Below are 22,471 nucleotides of genomic sequence, written 5' to 3' on the forward strand. Positions count from 1 at the left end.
TGCTGGGAACATCTGGCACAAGAACATATCAGAAAGATCTTTAACTCCCACCTCCAGCAGAGCTTCAACCAGCTGGGGGGAGGCTGCTCAGGTACTTAAAAAGCTCTGCTGTGGCAGGGCTCCAGGAAGAGACAGGATCAGCCCTGAGTTCTTCAAGGGTCTGGATATTGTGGTGCTGTTTTGGATGACATGTCTCTGCAACACTGCATGGACAAAGGGGGCAGTCCCTCTGGACTGGTAGACTGGGTCGGTGGTTCCCCTTTTTAAGAAGGGGTACCAAAGGGTTTGTTTGAAATTACAGGGCAATCGTAATGTTTCTGCAGGGGTGCTGGAGAAGGGAACCCAACAGACCATCAGACATCAGATTCAGGATGATCAATGTGGGTTCTGTCCTGGTGTGGAACACTGGACCAACAATATACCCTCACTAGGACCATGGAGGGGGCAGGGGACTTTGATTAACCAGTCCACATGTGCACTGTGGACATGGAAAAGACATTCAACCATGTCCATCCAAGTATTTTTTAGGACATGATCTGAGAGTATGGCTACTGATTTCACTGCCAAGAGCTATTGTCCCTATACAAGCGATATAAAAGTTTGGTCTGCCCTGCTGGTTAGTTCCTTGGGTGCCCTTTGTCACAGATTCTGATCATAATTTTTATGGACAGAATTTCTCTCAAAGATAGAGTGAGGACTTCAATGATCTGGGAAGGACTCAGATGCTCCTCCATATCGAGAGGATCCAGCTGAGGTTGTTTGGATATCTGGTGAGGATACCCTCCAGATGCCTCCCTCAGGAGGTGTTTCAGACATGTCAAAGCCTGAGTCCACCCCCAGGGTAGACCCGTGACATGCTGGAGAAGTTGTATCTATCGGCTGGTCTAGAAGCACCTCCGTATTTGCTTGTTAAATGTGAAGGAGGTGGCTAGAGAGTGGAAGATATGGGCATCTCTGCTTAGGGCGCTGCCCCCGCAATCCAAATTTTAAAGCAAAAGTTAATGCAAGGATGGATTTTCAATGAGACTGATTTTCCATGAAGCAGCACTTTAAAAAAAAAGAAAAAAACATCAAATAGATGCATTAAAAAAAAAACAAAAAAAAAACCCAGCAAGGTCATAAAGCAATAAACATCACATCAGGATTCAAACTAACACTCTGTGTTATATTTATCCTTTGCGTATAATGTTCAGAGCTACCCATGGGACAAAAGTACAAAGAACCAGAAACTTTGCAAATCTGATGTTTCATGAATTACTGGACTTCAATTGGTCTTTTTTAGTGAGTGGTGTGTTGACCTCTTGTCCACATTCTATGTTCTTATTTATTGATTTTTTTTTCTCGACAGTGCCAAGTTTTCACAGCTTCGGAGTCATGTTTGGTTATTTGATCTATTCTAAAAACAGAAACTACAACAAAAACAGATAAAAACAAACTTTTACAGAAACTTTCTGGCACCTTCATGTTCAGTTAACTATAAAGAACAAGCATTTAGAGTATCTGTAATCTGGGGAAGTTCTCTGCAGCAACAGTGAAACAAATTATTCTCATAATTTCATGTCTTAATTTGTGAGTGCTGGAAGAACTATAGAGAGGCTTACATTACATCATGCATGTAATTATATGATGTACTGAAGCCGTACCTTGCTGTGTCATTTATGGAAGTGGAGGGCTCAATGACTGAGTAAGAAATTCTCGAATGCTTGAAACAACTGCATCAAAATTTTTGCTTGGTCCAAATAAAAATAACTGATGTTATGAAACAATGTAAAATTAACTAAAAGAAAACCAGATAATTTTGAAAAGGTGGCAGTGTTGAATTTGCGTCACACTTATGCTTGAAAAGTAACTCAGATCAGCATTTATAAAAATAGTTAATAGCTTTTGAGCAAGACTTCAATATAATATATTACCCTTCACAAAGCAGTTTGAAATGCATACATACATTTTTGCATAACAAAATGTTATGCAGGTGAACTTGAATGTTAACATCCTTATTTGGGGATTCATGTGTACTAACCTTTTCAAACTTTTGTGATTTACAAATGACTGAGCTGCAACAGACAGCTATAAGAATCAGTTACAAAAATGTTTTAACAGTAAATACAATTTTTCAGATATTATGAATCAATTTCAAATTCCTTTGCTAAAAAAGATTCTAAGGAAGCTATTAAAGATGTTCAATACGATGATTAGCCTAATTTTTGCACCTCTTGTGCAATTTAAAGCACTGTTTAATAAGGAAAGTCGGCCTAATAAGGAAAGTCTGCATTAAAGGCCATGTGAAAAGAGTAACCAATAACAATATGAGTTCATTCCATTGTATTGTTCCACAAAAGGTAGCTAAAGGTCTGCAGAAAAGTTGATGGAAAACCTAGGATCACCAACATCAATCGAAACAAAATTGCCTTGATCTAGAGTCAATCCTAAAGTCAAAAGTTCGCCAAAAAGAAGCAGCATGCCATTTTGTCCCAGTTGAATTGTGTACCATCATGTCCAGTTTGTGTGTCAGATGGGCCGGGAGATGAAAGAACTAATGAACTTCTTATGAGGGGAGGTATACTCAGTCATCCTATGTCATCTCTTGGCAAATAACTAACTCAAAGTGACCGGTTAAGAGCAGCAAGGGTGTCCTTGGGAAAATACAGAAGAAGAAAAGTGTCTAGGAAAAACAAAGGAAACAACAGTCGACGTCTTGGGACTATTGAGGTGAAACAGTAGAAAGAGAGGGGGGCTATTACTTATCTCAGCTGTGACAAGTAAACTAACAAGCACAAGTAAGACAGATGGGTGACAATTGGCTGGTACTTATACTGACAATACACTAGTAAAGTAACAAAAAAGCTAAGGTATTGGTTCTCGGATTGTTTGCTTGTTGGAAAATCTCCAGCATTTAGCACACTTCAAAACTTATAACAGGGGGGTATTGGGGTTTTGCAACCTGATACTGACACGAGACAAGAGGGAAAACAGAACATACTAAATTATTCTGGTGCAAAATGAAAAGGTCTTATGTTATATGTTTTTTGAAGAAGAATTTGTACACCACCCAGCTCATCATTCAAAACCACATTACTAAGAAAACAAACCACAACAATGGAAGCAGTGGTCCAAAGAAATGTTTGTGGAACCAATTAAATCGCTTGATGTAGTTAGGGAGCATCTAGTATAAGCTGACGATTGGTTAAACTTCAAAGAACAGCAGATATTTGTTTGCAGCTTCAAGTAGCCATTGACTACAGTAATATTGAAAATAAAGAAGCCAAGCTGGGATGGTCTTTTTAGAGTGAATACACTTGTCTAATGCAACATTTTTGAAACACCCTGGACTCATGCAGTTTATGCAGACCTATAAAATATAAGATGACGATCTTGGATTTTAGCATTATTTTCTGAGCCTTTTATTGACCAACATTTGGGTGCATTGCTGGGAAGTTCACTCCTGGATAGATTAGCAATGGTCTTTGGTGTCTTCCCCTTTTAATAATCTTCATCACTTCACAATAATGGATTCCAAATTGTTTTTAAATGGGCTTTTAACCCTATCTAACCAAATGGGCAGCAACAACTGCTTATCTAAAAGCATTAGTGATATCTGTTCCTCTGTATTGTGATACCATGCATCAGAATGTTCCAGACTTACAAATCTGCTGTTTTGGATGTTGTCACTGTAACAGTTAATGAAAATCTAAAAACAAATTGAAGCCGGCTTCCACCTATCCTCTGAATTCCTGTCAAAGAAGCCATGTAAACGTTGTATTTTTGGACTTAAGCTTGTAGGTTTTTTCCACATACCGTTTCCACTTTGGTTTATCTTTGTTTTTGATAAATAAATAATCACAGAGTGTAATTTGTTATGCCTTGTTGGCTGTATCTAACAAATCTGAAGCCGTGGTTAGTACTGGGTAATTTATTGTGTCTTTGATACATAAAAACCCAAGATTGAAAGACTGTGGTTTATTATTCACATGACTTTAGTTTGTGATACTTGCTGCTGCGAACAGATATTTTAGTTATTACCTCTCCCACAACCACATCCACTCTCCAACACATGCTACTACAAACCCATACAGCCTAAGGACGATACACTGCAGACCACCCCAACACACACACTCCACTTTACTAGATATCCTTTTAATTTAAAACCAATGACTACAATAATATATGCGAGGTTTAGTCTCCTACCTTTGCTGATGTCCTGGTACTCCAGCCACAGCTGTCTCTGGACCTGTTTGTTAGGGTACCAGATGGTACACGACTCCTGGAAGCCATAAACTGCCTCCTGCACATAGTGGTTCCCAAACTCCCTGAGGATGGAGACGAAGTCGCTCCGCTGTGTCGCTCCATCCAGAGAATGGATGGCTGAGCTAAAAGCTGAAAAGATGCAGAGAAAATGCTAAAAGTTAAAAAGTGTATGTTTGCACTTTTAGTTTCAGAGAGACATATATAAGAGTATTAAATCAAAGTCACATTTTGGGCATTTTAATCAAAATCACCAATGCTGGTGCAAAAAGAGATGAAAAGAAATCAAGTTTAGTCTATCAACATCAGCACTCAGGTTGAGTGGCGATCAGTCATGAAGTTTTATTGCAGAGATACTTCAGTCTGCTTCACTGTAATAAACTGATGAACAGACCATCACTCACTGTGTCAACCGGCAGACTGGTTATGAATGAAAACTGGATTATTAGAACAAACTGTACAGAATTAGTTCATGAAAGTGTCTTTGAAAGTGTTTGGTACCTTGAATAAAATACATCAATGAAACAATAACTTCAAATGTGTTGTGGCAAGAGACAATGTTTCATGGTTACACCTTTGAATATATAGCTGTCATCACAAAACTTAACAGGGGCCAGAATCATCAAATACTTTCAGGACAACATTTTGGCTATGTGATTTGTTGGAGAATAAAAGTTTTGTTAAGGTGTTTAATTCTTCATTAATAACATCTGATTTCCCTTTAATTCACTTTGCTGGCACACATATATCTATAGTCACACTGATGGAAATAGATGTCAGAGGTTTGACAGCAAGTGTTTTAAATTAGTTTAGTGGACATCTGAGCCAGCTGCTTACTATTCATGAACTCTTTCAACCAGAGTGACGATTATCCACATCGGCCACGGACAGATATGAACAAGCTTGATCATGCAGGAGGGGAAAAAAAAGGAAGAAAAGCCTAATATTTCCACACTGACATGGTAAAAGCTATAGAGGTTTTCACTCATTCTGCCTCTTTCTCTTCCTAACTTCTTTCCCTACAACTTTCTTGAGTCTCTAAGGGCCCGTTAAGACCCAGCAGTAAAATGTGTTCTGATAAATCTGGTCACAAGTGGGAAGTAGTTAGTGCATTGCAGTAAACAGTGTACCTTAATGAGGGACTAAATCTGACCTTCACACTATATAGGCAAGAAAAAGAAACACTCCCACACACACACACACACACACACACATATATATATATATATATATATACACACACACACACACACACACACACACACACACACACACACACACACACACACACACACACACACACACACACACACACACACACACACACACACACAAACAACCTTTGCTTGTAAACACTGAATGCACTGTTATAATTGACAAAGACAGCAGCTGGAATTAACAAGGTGGAAGAACAAAAAAAAGTCTGACAGAACGATTTTTCAAAAACTTTGTTGTGTAAAGGAACAAGCAATACAAATCAAGATATGACCAAAATAAGAAAGGATTTGCCACAAAGAAGTCATCAGAATCAGAAAGGGTTTTTTTTGTTATGCACAGTAAAAAACTAGGAATTTGTTTCAAACATGGAATAAAAAGCAAAATGTGAAAATAGTGCAAAAGTCAGAGAAAATAGTAGTTTAATAAATACAAATTTTAAATATATACACAACAGAATAATACTAACTTAATAAATAAAACATAAATGAAAGTAAAAGAATCAATAAAAAAATAAAAACATTATATGCAGAAAGTTGGGTGAGAAGTATAGTTATGCAAATGAAAGTTTGAAACTTGGAGGTGGGCTTTTTCTCTTCTTTTAGTAGGGGGTCCTGGTCTGGACTGGAGCCTTTTGCCAAATGGGAGGGTCTGAAAAGGTTTGTATCCAGGATCAGAGAGAAGGGTCAGCTGTGATCCCGGCAGCATGTCTCCGGGGTCCAGGGAATGTTCAGTTCCTGTAAAGATGGGAGGTGGCAGCCGGGCACCTTCTCAACAGAGTGGATGACGGTGTTCAGCTTGGCCTTGTCCCTGGCCATTACTGCAGCAAACCAGACTGTTATGGAGGATGTGAGGGGGGGGGGTCTGGGTCCTTTCTCAATTCCACCATCATCTTCACTGTCTTGTGCGCTCCAGGTTGCTCATGCTGCACCGAGACACCAGACACGGTCTGACTCCTATAGGCTGACTCCTCTCCATCTGAGATGACGTTGATGAGGGTGGTGTCATCTCCAAACTTCAGGAGTTTGACAGACTGGTGTACAGATGTCCAGATGTTGGTGTACATGGAGATTAACAGAGTAGAAAGGACACAGCCGTGGGGGGGGTCCAGTGCTGATGGTCTGAGAGTCAGAGATATGCTGCCCAAGCCTGACGAACTGGCTTCTATCTGTCAGGACGTCAGTAATCCATCTGCACAGGTGGTCAGGCACATTCAGCTGGGAGAGCTTGTGTCAGAGTAGAGTTTGATTCCACTAACAGTATCCTGTTAGTAGTACACTGGGAAGTCCAGATGCCGGAGTACAGAGCAGAGGGACATGTTTACATCACCTACAGTAAGCTGATTGTGTTAATTTATTACAGTCTCTGAATCCATCTGATGTCTCTTTTGTCTCAGACTCTGATGACAATGTGACTTTCAAATGCATCATGAATGTGGATCTGAATTAATCTTGGAATATGCTTAGACTTTTACCAGGATAGGGTGTACTTTAATGCAATGTCTGAATGGGTCTTAAAAACCTCTGTTAACTGAGCTAACTTCAGACTTTTGTCATTTAACTCTGGTGTACCTTTCAATGGTTTTTGCTGGTTGTAAGAACACGAGAATGCAAGACCTACACAATGCTTCCTAAAAAATAATTTTACATTGATTCAAACAAAGCTAAAACTGATATTTTACCACCCCCCGTTTTAATTTATTCACTACTTAAAAGGTATCATATTTTTGACAGTATACTATAAATTACTTATTACCACTCATCATTCTGAGGTGACTGTGAAGTTTTAATATGCGTGGGAATTGTGTGAAGTATACGTACCGTAGTCTCTTTTTTTTGCTCAGACTTAGTGAATATCCCCACCATACTGTTACTGACTCATACTAGTGATAAATGCCCGCATACTGTACATCTGCCACTATTCACTGAATATAAAGACTCTTTACTTGTAAATGTATTTTGCTGCAAAAACTATATTGTGCTCTTCATTAACAACCCCAGGGGCATTTACTATTAACACCTAGAGTGATGTTGAACACCTACACAAGTTACCCACAATACACATTTATTTCTTGAGTTTTAGTGTGTAAAACAACCCTCGTCAAAGAATGCTGATTAATACATGGTAAATGATGAGTACATTTTTAACAAATCATGTTCTCTGAATGTCAGATACAAAGTGGAGCATTCTGAAGAGTCAGTGAACTGACTGATGTCTCAAGAGTGTTAAAGCAGCACTATGTAACTTTTCCACCTTAATATCATATTTCCAGAGTTATTGTGATGGAACATCAACTTCCAACAGGTTTAATGAACCTCTGTCATGGTCTGAGGGGTCTGTATCACCTTCACTGGCACTATGTAACTTTGAGGAGCATGGTAGGAACCCTGACACACTAAAAAACTACACATTTTTACGGCTTTGACTGCTTTACAGCATACGTCACTTCCCCCTCCTTCCCGATTCGTAGTCGAGACGAAAATGGGCGGGGCGTGGAGTGCAGAGCTCCGCAGAAGCTGGTAACCCGTTGCTGTGTTGTAGCTGCAGCAACTCCACACATAACAGACGTGGGGAAAAGATTGCTAATGGTTTAACTTTTCACCGCTTTCCTGCCTGGAGGCAGAACCACGGAGGCAGAGTATCTGAGATAACAAATTAAAAGAGTGAAAGAGTCACTCACACAGACCGGGGGCGGATCATTCACACGGGTTTTATTTCCGATTCTTCTCCAGCTAAACGCAGTTGCTGGCCAGCTCTCTGCGGTGCGATTAACCCCAATCTTCAGATAAAACTAGTTTGTTGAGGAAAAAATAATAACTCTTATTTGTAGCTGCAGAGGAAAAAAATAATCTCACGAGGAAAACAAAAATATTGCTCACGCCTCGGAGCCTCTTCAGCATAATATAGCGGTCAAAAAAAAGAAAAGAAAAGTAAGAGTAATACAAAACATGTACTGTATGTTGTACTATTATACTAATTTATTGAAACACATGGCGAATCAAACATTTACCAAAGCAGCTGCCAAACACTCCTAAACAAGGTAGCCTAAGACGTCGGTTGTGCAGAACTGCGGCAGCAAGTCCCTAATAAAGAGTGGAGCTCCGACGAGGAGCTCCACTCGTCGGAGACAGAGAGGCTGGCGAATGTTCTTGCCAAGTGGATGTAAATGGCTAGGACTGCATCTGTTCAGGTCTGTTAAAAAAAAAAAAAAAAAAAAAGACTAAAGATAAAGCCACTTTTTTTGTCATATCTTTTGATCTGCCACAATAATGTAATGAATTTAAAGGAAAACACTTCAAGTTGAGGGCTTTTCTCTGCAATTTTGAGGTGAGATTAAAAAATTAGAATTACAGATCTTAATTAATTAATCTCTCAATTATTTTAATCACTTGACAACACTACTTATAATATAGACCCCATCACAGTGATCCTCGGTAAACTGGACAACTATGCAATTGGATCAATTGGAGTTCACATACTCGCTGCTGCCTTCATTGGTTCTCCTCTGTTACTGAAACTTGGACAAAGATCAGATCATAATTTTAGGAAAATTACTGCAGAAAACCAGTCATTTCAAAACACTTCACAGACTTGTCTGCGCTACTCTAAGTGATTATGAATGTGGGCTCGGTGTGGGTACCAGATGGGTTGGTCTGAGTATGTCAGAATCTCTTGCTCTAATAAAAATGTTCATGCACTTCCATCACTTGGGTTAACAGATAAAGGTTAGACCATAAGAAAATATTCTGTGGGCTGCAGTTCTCAGAGGTCAGAGGAAAAGTCACACTGGTCCGAGATGATGAAGTGTTTCGTATAACCCCTCGTTACAAATCAAGGTAGGCAGAAGACGCACTCTGAACAGACAACACGTCAAACCTTGAGGTGTTGGGGTACAGCAGGAAAAGGGTAGGCTTATGTGGTAGGCTCTCATGAGTGTTTCCTTCTGCTTTGACATTTGGGTGGCAGGGTCAACATGAAAGTATGGATCTATTTTGTCTTGTGAAGGCAACTGTTCAGGCTGTTCGGGGACTAAATACGTAGGTGTATTTTTTTTAATATCATCAGCATCGCCTGAATGCCACAGCCTGCTGGCTATGCCTACAGTAGCCACAACAATGCTCATCTTATGGCTTCCTTTCAACGGGAACCTCCTGCTGATCAAGTCAAAATGGTTTATTAAACATTTTTTAACCACTTTTATTCGTCAGTATACATGCCGCACTGAAGTGTGTCCTCTGCTTTTAACCCATCACAAGTTAGACTGGTAGCAGTGGGCTGCCTTTATTCTGGCGCCCGGGGAGCAATTAGGGTTAAGGGCCTTGCTCAGGGAGCCAAGGTGGTATATTTTGGTTGCCAAATTCTGGGGTTGAACCTGGGTCTCCAGACCCAAGCCCACCTCTGCTACATGGTAATGAAATCAGTATTCTCAATATTCTGCACAATCACCACCTTTACCCCTCACTCAAACCTATGCACTGAGAGCATCCTGGGCAGAACAAGAACATAAAGTACATGACAATTCCTATTTGATGTGATACATTGATCAAAGTACAACGATCTATGTTCTCAGTGGAATTTTCAATCATCAAATATTGGGGAGCAAAACTGCAGTAACAGTTTATCATTATGGTTTTCAGGAGAAAGAGCATTAATATCTCAGCACTCATGCTTGGGTTGCTCTTTTTTCTCATCCAAAATGAAATTAGGAGACCACTGAAGTGAAAGTCACAGAGCAGAGTGAGGATGAGCGATGGGGGCTTCGCTATCAGATGTAAAAATCAGTGGTCTCCCCCCTCCAGTAGCTGCTGAAATATGATGAGCTAAAGTGGGAAATGGGACTTTTTTTTTTTTTTTTTTAAGGAGGTTATTGAGACACTTCTAAGGGAGGAGAAAATAGAAAGTGTATCCTTAGCAGAAGTTGCAGCTGCTTCGAAACCACAGCAACACCATTGGAGATGCATTGGAGCAGTCACAGATGGATTTACAGAGGAGTTTCTGCACTTACTATGAGAGAAAACTGCTTATTATACATTTTTGAATAATAAAAAAATATATAATAAAATAATGTACATCATTTAATAAAATTAAAACGATCAGATTATATTAATAGCAAGCAGAATAACTGGAATGTATTGACAGATTTGATACATCCTTTAAGCACTCCCACCGCAACCTAAACAAAGTACTAAGGCACATTTTTTGAATACATATTTTGATATCCAGATGGTGAAAAACTGTCAGAAAATATCATATACAAGTCTTCATGTGACAGCAGCCAAGAGCAGCCTTCAGTGAATGTACAGCCAGACTAAATACTTATCCCGTTATCTTATTCAGTGAAGCTACCAAAGCATAGACTGACAGGATGCTTTGGTCTTACAACAGATATAACGCTTTGTGATACATGACAGGAAGTCAGTTAGAGAAAGAGACAGAGAGAGAGGGGAGGGTGGGGGGGGGCAGGGAAAATAAAAATGGAATTCATATCTGTGCAGACTTCAATCTGTTTCTGTACGAACATCCATGACTGTATTTGAATGTGGCATCCACTCAGAAGTTCTCCTGTACATTCTGTCAAATGTAAAATTAATTATGTAATCAGCAAACATTTTCCAGCAATCCAGCTAAAGATGGAAAACATTCATTGTGTCTTCCCAGCCAAGATGATGTTTCTTCCCAGGAGAAAAGCAAAACGGTTTCTATAAAGCAGAAGTTGATCACTTCCTTTGCTGAACTCTTTAGCTTTTCAAATTTACACATTGTCCATCATATACATATGTTTACATGGATCCGGGCTCATTAGAGTTCCCAGTTGTCAATACCATTGCGTTTGTAACACGTAGATCTTCTCCATATATATAAACAGGGCTGCACATAAGTGGGCCGCCAGAGCGCATGCGCCGTCAAAATCCTCAATGCGCTGTCAATCTTGTGCTGCGAAGCGCTTTTGCGTACCAACAGCTGGGGATCATATTATTGGTTGTGGCCAGACCAGAATACTAATATTAAAAAATCTATTGGGAGAGCTTTTCCCCAGAACTGCCACTCAAAGTTGGTACTGGCCAATCACAGCGCGTCCTTACTCCCCCTCCATGCTCGTTGCGGCGGTGGGTGGGGAGGAAGAGAGGTAAGGATCAGCTTTACTGAACAAACCCCGACACGTCTCGTCAAAATGTCCAAGAAGCAAGCGCCATTAAGTAATTATTTTGGCGTTCCACCGCCACCAACTACAAAGAGACGCCAAACTGAACCACTACCCGTGGATAGAAACAGAAAACGTGTGTTCGCCGAGAAGTGGCTGCAAGATGTTACGCGGCGACGCGCACCGTACGTTCGCGCTCCCGCGTATCCTGCGCCGTAAGCTCTGCGTTGGTGCAACGCGGAACAATAAATCAGCCGTCCGTCACTGCGTGCAGCAGTTTCCTGCAGCAGCAAGACGCTGCTCTCTGATTATGGCTCACAGTTTATGAAAACCCCAAATAAAAAATTAATTAGAGAATATTTTATGAAATCAATAAACAATTCCATCATCAACATTATAACAAATAAAGGTTCAATATATCTTGCTTTGCATGTAATAAGACTAGGTAATATATTAGTTTCACCTTTTAAGTTGAATTATTGAAATAGATTAACTTTTACACCATATTCTAGTTGAATTATTGAAATAAATTAACTTTTACACAAAATTCTAGTTGAATTATTGAAATAAGTTAACTTTTACACCAAATTATAGTTGAATTATTGAAATAAGTTAACTTTTACACCATATTCTTCACCTGAAGCAATATTCTACACCTTGGCTGATGTGGACATACAGAGCATAGGAGGTTATTTCAGCTGCTATATGGTTGGCTGTCTGTACAGTCATGCAAGTTCAATGCTATTAAAGAACACGTTTTTTCATATAAAATAAACAAATTTTTATGCAGTTTAGAAGTTTTGGGGCTTTTTTTTGGCTCCTGCGCTGCTGAAATCGGGGCGTCCTTTATTTCTATGTGCAAAATATGCCATGAGCATCCCAATCTGGCCGATAAAAACTAACTTTTATACTGACTCTACAGACTAACACGCACCATAATTTGTTAATTCATCTTTATACGTGAATAAATATCGTTTTGCCTATAACTTATTCCTGCATCCCTCTTTTATCGATCCGGCGAGACGGGTCACCGCGTTTTTGGAGCCCCAAGTCACATATCCAGGGGCTCCTCTGAGCACCAGACCAAAATAATTATGTGCAGCCCTGTATATAAACATACCTGGCCACTATGTAAACAGAACACCTGCACAGTTGTGCAAAGGTTTGTACACCCTTTAATAATTATATGTTGTTGTTTTTTTGTGATAAAAACATAATAAAAAATAATTTGATCAGTTTATCTCAGTTTTGTGTGAATACAACATCAAACAAGCAACAAAATGTAACTTTTTTTCTTCCCCATTCTATTATTTATTTGACAAAGAAAAAGCTAAAAGGAGACATTTAAGCATGACATGATTTTTTTTAGTACAATTGAATTTAACTGGTCTTACACCTAACTCCTAACCCCTGTTCCACAAAGAGCTTTACCTATTTATCTATTTACACTATTACATTAATTACAGCCCCTATATTATATATTAACTCAATCAACAGCAGTGCTGTGATTTATAAATAATACCCAAATGAGCACTTTGGGGGAAATGCAAGGTTTGTTGTCCTTCCCAAGGACCTTTTGACACATGACAATGACCATGTGCTGTTGATCGTTGGTTTATTGTTATGAACTTATCATCGGCAGGTGTGCAGATCAGAATAAAATATGTGCTGCCAGTTTGCTGGTCTCGAAAAATCAGGTGGGTTAATGTAATGCCATGAGGGAAAGACATAAGCAATCGTCTTAAAAAAGCAACTACTGAAGCAACTGCTGTGCACAGGAATGTGGGAAAGACTAAAACTATTTCAAAACCATTTGAAGTTTAACTTTTCCAGTTAAAAATATAATTCACAAGCAGACAAACAAAGTTGCATGTCTTCTCACGAGTGGAAGTCCCAGGAATTTTAATCTGAGATTAGACCAGTTCATAGTCAGAGAAATACAAAGAAAAAACAAGTTACATCTTCCACCCTACAGGCCTTACTGAGCATTTTAAATGTTAAAGTCCACGAGAGCACATTTCGAATAAACGTTCTTTTCACTAAAATAAATGATGAAGTATGATAGTTTGACGAAACAGCATCTGAACAAAGCACAAGATTATTTTGAACGACCACCTATAAGACCACAATGGAGTTGTTTGGCCTTAAAGGGATAGTTTGTAATCGTATTCAAAAACATTTATTGTTATACTGGGTGAAATGGTCCTTCCATCCTGAGAGTAGCCAGTGAATGATGTGTTCAGAAAAAGGAAAGAAAAAAATCCGACCTCTCTGACAGCTTTAATATCCAGTAAAAACTCTGACCAATCTGTTTTTTGCGCAACGAATGAAACAGATTGGTCAGAGGACCAGAGGATTGGCAGGGGGGAATGAACCAATCAGATGCCTTCATTTTACGCCCCCTTCTGTCCCATGCGCGCACTCGTCACGTCGAATGTCACGGCTCGCCCTGCGAAAAAGGCTAAAAAAAGAAAGCCAAAGCAAGATTCTGCGGCGCAGGTTGTCCCCTACTGGGGGTCTGCCACGGACCGTGGGGTCCGTGGGGATGGAGGCGTCTCCATCCCGGCGAGGGCGGAGAGCGCCTCGCTACAGGTGAATGAGACATGGGGTAGTTTTGTTGAAAATTTGCTGTCCAAAATGTCCAGGGAAACTCGACTCCTGCAAATGCGCGTTCCCCAAAGTTTGTGGGGGCGTGGCTTTGGACGGAGCGCTGATGGGACGGGGAGGAGGGGGCGGGGCTTAGAGGAGGTGCCACTTTCAAATCTTGCGAGCTCTCCAACATCACAGGCTATACCTTTAATTCCCTGCACTGGTGAAAACCATTTCACCGCATAGCAACTGTCAAGTGTGAATTGGAGGGGGTTGCTGCCACAGAAGCACTTTAGCCATGTCAACCATGAACACCTCTGTACACCAGACTTTTCTAGAGGCAAATGTGAGGCCACCTGCCTGGCAACTGTAGTTTAGTCAAAGCTGGACCATGAACAGGACAATGACCCGAAACAAACCAGCAATCAAATCAGAATCAGGGTTCTGGAACAGCCCAGTCAATGTCTGGACCTCAATATGACTGAAATGCTGTGAAGGAATCATAGGAGAGCTTTGCCTAAACAAATGCCCCAAAACCTTGATGCTCTGAGGAAATGTCATATAGGGCAAAAACTCCTCCACTGTGATTGATGACAAAGTTATTGCTACTAAAATTGGATCAACAAGCTATTAAAACATGGGAGGGGAGATAGCACTGAACAGGGGATTTTTTTTGTTAAATAGATATAACAGACTGAAAAAGCCACACTATAATAAGATGTTTTTTTTCCCTTTTGTTTAAAGACGAGAAAACAGTATTAAAAGAGGAGATGCTGGCTTCTGTCTGACTACAGTTTTAGGGGAAAAAAAGGCAAAAAACAAAGCGTCTAACATAAACTGCATACAGACATGTGAAAGTCCTGTTTCTGTTGGTAAAACAACAGCCTTTCCTCCTCAATCTACTTCTGGACTTGTACATATGAAAGCTGTATCAGTTATGACAGTGTAAAACAAAAGTCATTATATGAGAAGATGAGATGGGTTGCCATAGCCATGCAGTTTATTTTGACAACTTTATTACAATTTAAAGAGAAAAATAACTGCAGAGTGAAACAAGTGCAAACACAAATGCCTTTTTCCAAAATGTTTGTGTTTATAGCACAAAGATTTACACACTACAGCAGATGGAAGCTGGATAAAGAACAAAAACAACAAGCAGAACTTTTTTATTTCCAATAAATGTATAGGTAGGAGATGTTGAAACTAGCTTTTAATGTCAACATGAATTTGTTTTTGACAGGGGGATGGATTCTCACATCCCACTTTAATCATCACTTACCACACGCTGACACGTCCAGGGCTCGTTTCCATTACACACTGCATAAATCTGTCTAAAAGGACCTCTCTGACACAGCCTGTTGTCCAATTTTATTTGATTTTCTCGTGAGGCTCACTTTAAACTTTAGTGGCCAATTACAGAGGTCTAGGATGTGGTGGATCATGAAAAGGCACGATTGTGTGAATAGTTGAAAATATATACATATACATATATATATATATCCATCCATCCATCCATCGTCCGCCGCTTATCCGTTCCCGGGTCGCGGGGGCAGCAGCCTCAGCAGGGATGCCCAGACTTCCCTCACCCCAGACACTTCCTCCAGCTCTTCCGGGGGGAGTCCGAGGCGTTCCCAGGCCAGCCGAGAGACATAGTCTCTCCAGCGTGTCCTGGGTCTTCCCCGGGGTCTCCTCCCGGTGGGACATGTCTGGAACACCTCCCTAGGGAGGCGTCCAGGAGGCATCCGGTACAGATGCCCAAGCCACCTCAGCTGACTCCTCTCAATGTGAAGGAGCAGCGGCTCGACTCCGAGCTCCTCCCGGGTGACGGAACTCCTCACCCTATCTCTGACCGGTAAATCGAGAGCTTCGCCTTTCGACTCAGCTCCTTCTTCACCACGACGGTCCGGTACATCGACCGCATAACTGCGGACGCTGCACCAATCCGTCTGTCAATCTCCCGCTCCATCGTTCCCTCACTCGTGAACAAGATCCCGAGATACTTGAACTCCTCCATCTGAGGCAGGACTTCTCCACCCACCCGGAGAAGGCACGCCACCCTTTCCCGGTGGAGAACCATGGCCTCGGTTTTGGAGGTGCTGATTCTCATCCCTGCCGCGTCGCACTCGGCCGCAAACTGCTCCAGCACATGCTGAAGGTCCCGGTCCGATGAAGCCAACAGGACAACATCATCCACAAAAAGCAGAGACGAAATCCTGTGGTTCCCAAACCGGATCCCCTCCGGCCCCTGGCTGCGCCTAGAAATCCTGTCCATAAAAATTATGAACAGGACCGGTGACAAAGGGCAGCCCTGCCGGAGTCCAACATGCACCGGGAACATATATGCACACACACACACACACACACACACACACACACACACACACACACACACACACACACACACACACACACACACACACACACACACACACACACACACACACACACACACACACACACACACACACACATATATATATATAACTTCTTCAAAGAAACATCTCCTGGATGCACTGGGACGCATCTTCAGTGATGTATCCTAGGGTCATCGGGTGTTTCGGGTCTCGCAACATCAGACACCCTCTCCTAGGTGACCCAGCCGGGGGTGATCAGCTCCCGGCTTGCGTCCCAGCAGCAACCCACGGATCTGCCCTCTTTAGCCACAACCACCTTGTGGCTTTCTCTGCAGCCTCACTTGCGGATTTAATGGCCCTCTTCTTTGCTGCTCCTGCAATGCCCAAGCGACCTAGGGCTTTGCAGAGCGAGCGTCCCGCGAAGCCTCGACAGCCGACTTCTATGGGCTCATAGTATGTTCTCCAGCCCCTTCCCCTACACTCCTCCACCAACTCCTGGTATTTTGCACGTTTCCTCTCGTTGGCTTCCTCGATCCGCTCTTCCCAGGGCACTGTCAGCTCCAGCATGATCAGGTGTTTTGAAGCCTCGGAGGTGATGATCATGTCTGGCCGGAGAGATGTTGTAACAATGTGCTGGGGGAACCTCAGCTGTTTCCCGAGGTCGACGTGCAGCTGCCAATCAGGGGCTGTATGTAGGAGTCCTGATGCTGTCTGTGGGCCTTTCACGGGTCTCTCTCCAGCTTTAACAAAGGGGATTGCCTTCTTGGGAGCATGGTTTTGTTTGCTGGTGCTGATAGCTGAGGCTATGCTCTCTGCAACTGCTTTGAGCACCTGATCGTGGCGCCATCGATAGCGGCCATCGGCCAGGGCCCTTGGACAGCTGCTGAGGAGGTGTTCTAGGGAGCCTCTTCCGGAGCAAAGGGGGCAGGAAGGTGTTTCGCTCTTCCCCCACACATGGAGGTTTGCTGGACTTGGGAGAGCATCGTAGACTGCCTGCACAAGGAACCGAACGCGATGGAAGTCTGCCTGCATGATGTTGGACCAGGTGACTTTGCGCTGTAACGTGCTCTCCCACCTTGTCCATGCTCCCTGCTGCCGGAGTCCCACCGCCCTGCTCACTCGCTCTTCCTCCACACCTGCTCGGACCTCTTCCTGGAGTAGATGGTGCCTCTCCTTGCCTCGGGCCTGGCTGACTTTGGACTTTGGGAAGTAGCCCAAGCCTGCTCTTCCTGTTGCCAAGACCCCCACCAGTGCCTTCTGCCTTAGGCGAGACTCTGCCACCTCCACTGCCTTCTCAGCCCTCCACTTCCTACCCGTCCTCACTTCAATCCCAGCTGATGCTACCTTGCAGTCCCTGGAATCCCTGTACTGTAGGGCTTCTCTGGTGCGTGCTACCTTAAATTCCTCAGTGAGCCCACTGAAAGGTAGCTGCAGGGTGTTGCTAGACCCATACAGGGCAGCGCTGTTGAGGCTGCGTGGAAGGCCTAGCCACTTCCGGAGAAAGCTGCTGATCTTCCTTTCGAGGGATTCCACGGTTGATACTGGGACTGCATAGATGAGGAGAGGCCACAGGACTCTTGGCAGGATGGAGTGCTGGTAGATCCAGGCTTTAAATCTACCTGGCAGGCCGGACTTGTCCACCTTGGTGAGCCACGCTCCAAGGTCTTCGCCAGACTTCTGGATGGCAGCGGAGTCTCTAAGGCTAGAGTCAAAGAGTTTCCCCAAGCTCTTGACTGGTTGCTCCGTGATGGTTGGGATTGCAGTTCCTGAGATTGAAAACCGGAACTTGTCAATCACCTTCCCCCTCTTCAGTACCATGGACCTTGACTTGGAGGGTTTGAAACTCATTCTAGCCCATGTGATGAGTCTGTCCAGTCCTTGCAAGATCCACCTGCTCCCTGGCACTGATGTAGTTGTTATGGTAAGATCATCCATGTAGGCTCTTATTGGGGGCTGACGAACACCTGATCTGGATAGAGGCCCTCTGCATTCCACCTCAGCTGCCTTGACCAACGTGTTCATCGCCAGTGCGAAAAGGGTAACAGAGATGGTGCACCCTGTTATTATTCCTTTCCCAAGGCGGTGCCAGTCTGATGTTTCTGACCCTGAAGTGAACCTGAGCCTGAAATTGTTATAATAATCCAGGATCAGGTCTTTGATCTTGCTGGGAACATGGTGGAGGTGTAATGTGAGCTCAACTAGTTTGTGTGGGATGGACCCGTAGGCGTTAGTCAGGTCCAACCACAACACAGCTAGGTCGCCTCTGTTCTCACGGGCCTCTCTGATGAGTTGTGTAACTACACCAGTGTGCTCTAAGCAGCCGGGAGCTCCAGGAATCCCACCCTTCTGCACTGAGGTGTCAATGTAGTTGTTTTTGAGGAGAAACTCAGTCAGTCTTCTGGAGATGATGCTGAAAAACACCTTCCCTTCCACACTCAATAGTGAGATTGTATGTATTATATATATATAGGGGTGTAACGATACACTAATCTCACGATACACGATATTGAGGTCACGATAACGATACGGTACGATATTTTAACAACCTTGCATGAGGAACATATGACTAGAAAAAATTGTCTTTTATTTGAAAGACAAAAAATACAAAACAATACTGTACGTTTGCCCTATTGTTACAGTTTGTAATGCTTTATAACTGTTTAAGTTTTAAAGAGAAAGCCAGGCCAACCATTTTCCACAAACTGAACTAAAAGTAAATGTCAGGTTTGCATTATGCATCTTCAGTTTCATACAAATACAAATATTTAGCCACAAACTGAATAGTTTTCTCTCATGTATGATTTGACTTTTTTTTCCCAGAAATTTAACAACTAAAATTAAATAAATAAATAAAAGTAAATAAATACATACAATTTTAGATGATAAAACAGATTGATTCATGCTCACCTTATACTTGTAAGAGGAGATTTATTTTTGTTAAGAAGGTTATTTTGGTAATTCAGGGTTAATTATTTTATAAATATATTCTTTATATTCTGTAAATCAGGGACTATAATGACACTAGTCAGTATATCAGTTGTTAGTATGTTTTAGATTGGGCGGAGTGATACGCCACAGTACGGCACTAGGTGCTGTGTTGATGCTCTAAAATCCTACACTGTTGAGGGACATTAAAGTACACTGGAACTCAGCAGAAGTTGTACCCGTGTTTATCCTACTCAAGACCCGAAAAAGGTTTAATTTAATAAGGTAAGGCTTAACTCTACACCAGACTTAAAAGTTCAGAGCTCAAAACCCCCCCAAGAGTCCCGTGATCGGGACCGCAAAACGGGACTAGTTTCTTCTGAGCGGAGTGAGATTTTGGTCCGCGCGGTCGCGGTCGGATGCGCGTTACTAGTCAACACAATAGATTAATATTAATAACCCAATATCGCGATACACTTTGTCACCTGCACGACACGTTTCGTGACGTTTTTGTATCGCGAAATTTTGTGGCACGATATATTGTTACACCCCTAATATATATATGTATGTAGTGGGGCAAAAAAGCATTTAGTCAGACATCAATTGTGCAAGTTCTTCCACTTAAAAAGATAAGAGAGGCCTGTAATTTTCATCACAGGTATATATCAACTATGAAAAAAATAAAAACCAGAAAATCACATTTTCAAAGAATTTATTTGCAAATTATAGTGGAAAATAAGTATTTGGTCAATAACAAAAGTTAATCTCACTACTTTGTTATATACCCTCTGTTGGCAATGACAGAGGTCAAATGTTTTCTGTAAGTTTTCACAAGGTTTTCAGATTCAGATCTCCTCTAGAGCAGTGATGTTTTGGGGCTGTCGCTGGGCAACACAGACTTTCAACTCCTTCCAAAGATTTCTATGGGGTTGAGATCTGGAGACTGGCTAGGCCACTCCAGGGTCCTCTTTTATCAACCGTGCGTAGAAAAGGTTCTAAATTCTGTCGTAGGAATGAAATTTAGAATGTGTCTAAGTACAAAAAAATCTGCAATTATCAAACGTGCGGACACCGGTCGTACGCACACTAGTAAGTAGTCAGTGATGATAAATCCCACCTGTTCTTAAAGAGCATATTGCAGGTTAGAATTTTTTCAAAAATGATACCTGACCTTATGTGAAAATGACTATGTGAGAAGTTAATGTAGGATTTAATATGTTTTACAAGACATAAGGGCACGTATTCAGAGGAAAAAGTGGCTGATTTTAGCCAAGCTCGTACAAATGCTTTTTTTTTCGAACACCGCGTCATATGACGTCACACCAGGGAGCAGTCTCCACAGCTCTGCCCCATCTGACTGCCCAGACCCCGTACACACGTAGCCGGGTATCTGCTAAACCGAAGATATTTTCCTACGTTTGGACCTGTCATCCACATGAAAACGCAAATAAACCAATGTTTAAAAAAACTCCGGGCAAAGTGAAGATTTTTGAAAACTCCGTTTATGTAGATGCGTGTAGACAGAGACAGAGAGCAGTTCTGCGTTTTCCAACGTCACATTATGCTCCAAAACAACAACAAATCTGCTCTGAGTCTGACGTCTAACGTGCGATCCAGAACTGCAGATGATCCACCATCTGTCCTCCAAGCTATTTATTAAATAAATGGTATCTGCTCTTGACACCGTTACACCGACGCAGAGCCTACGCCGTAGGGTACGCGGCGACGCGCAGCAGGGCTGCAGCTGGGCTGCAGCTGGGCTGCGTCGATTAACACGGCAGCTCCGCGGCGGACACCGGGTGGACTCTAGCTCGTTACCCGAGAATGAGGCGCCGCTCCCGGGGAGCTGCGCCGCAGAGGCGGCCCGGAGGTCGGATGGCCAGATGATCTACAGGTTTGGAATGCTTATAAATGTGGTCGAAAACGCAGATCTTCGTTTATGTGTGGAAGGTTTTTTTTTTTTTTTAACAACGATATAATGTGGATACTCATTTTTTATAAACGAAGGGGGGGAAATACGGGGAAATATTCGGTTTTAAAAATACCCGGCTATTTTGGATGCTTTTAATCAGAAAAAAGAGAAGATAATAAGCCTGTTTTCTGTTTAGAAAGTACAAACGTAGACAGATTACAAGTACTCACCCGTTTTTAAGGAGTTATTTTCGGAGTTTCTTTCAGGAGCACGGAGCAGGAGTGCTGCAGTGAATAAAGGCGGATTTATGGTTCCGCGTAAAATCGACGGCGTAGCCTACGGTGTAGGGTACGCGGCGCACGCAGCGTTCTGTGCGTCGCCGCGTAACCTACGCCGTAGGGTCTGCGTTGGTGTAACGCGGACCCATAAATCAGCCTTTTAAAAAGCGAGTTTCAGCTGTCAATCAAAATAACGTGGGGGGACTAACGGGTAACGTAATTATAAGGCTGTGGCCTGTCATATTGGTGTGAATACACATTCACAACCTCTTCAGTGTCACAACTAACATTAAGATCCATTATTTTTCCTATTGTTGAATTCACCGCGCTCCCTGATGTCACGTCACTTCCGGTTCAACTTTTTCAGATGCGGAAGTAAAATACTCTCACAAAAACAACTCTGGAGGTCACTGTAGTATATATTTATGCGTATTTCAATGAAAATTCAGTTCCTACATTATTTTCCTACACATTGATTCACAGGGGTCTCCAACCTGCAATATGCTCTTTAACTGCCATGCTCGTGCATGGTTAGGGTAATTTGCATTCAGAAACGCCTCCAATTGACCATATATGGTAGCAACAACAGCTCCTGCTTGGAGGTGCACACCAACAGAGCTGTTCTGCAGAATAAATGAATCGTGCGTTCCTCCAGGCCACCGGGCAACAACGTTTGACAAAGACATAGTTGCATCGCAGATTATTTCTGCATTGATTGAATGAAATCCTTTCCTGTTCACGTAACTGAATTCATTGTGTGATAGTGCTTTTATTGCGATGTTGGTGCAATCTATAGCTCCAATTATGTTTGGGA

The 22,471-nt window shown here is 42.2% G+C and overlaps 1 protein-coding gene across 6 annotated transcripts in view; it reads right to left on the reverse strand.

Annotated features, from left to right (window-relative positions):
- Positions 1-22,471, reverse strand: part of astn1 (astrotactin 1) — a 490,568-nt gene that overhangs the window by 181,246 nt on the left and 286,851 nt on the right. For all 6 annotated transcript variants that reach the window (XR_009783285.1, XM_061732846.1, XM_061732845.1 and 3 more), the window contains one exon: positions 4,186-4,374. Coding sequence is in view for 5 of the 6 variants with exons in the window: in XM_061732846.1 (XP_061588830.1) it covers positions 4,186-4,374 (189 nt within the window). In the remaining variant the exon portion in view is untranslated. The remainder of the gene's footprint in view (positions 1-4,185; positions 4,375-22,471) is intronic.

The sequence above is a fragment of the Cololabis saira genome, chromosome 10 (genome assembly GCF_033807715.1).
Source record: "Cololabis saira isolate AMF1-May2022 chromosome 10, fColSai1.1, whole genome shotgun sequence".
Taxonomy (NCBI): Eukaryota; Metazoa; Chordata; class Actinopteri; order Beloniformes; family Belonidae; genus Cololabis; species Cololabis saira.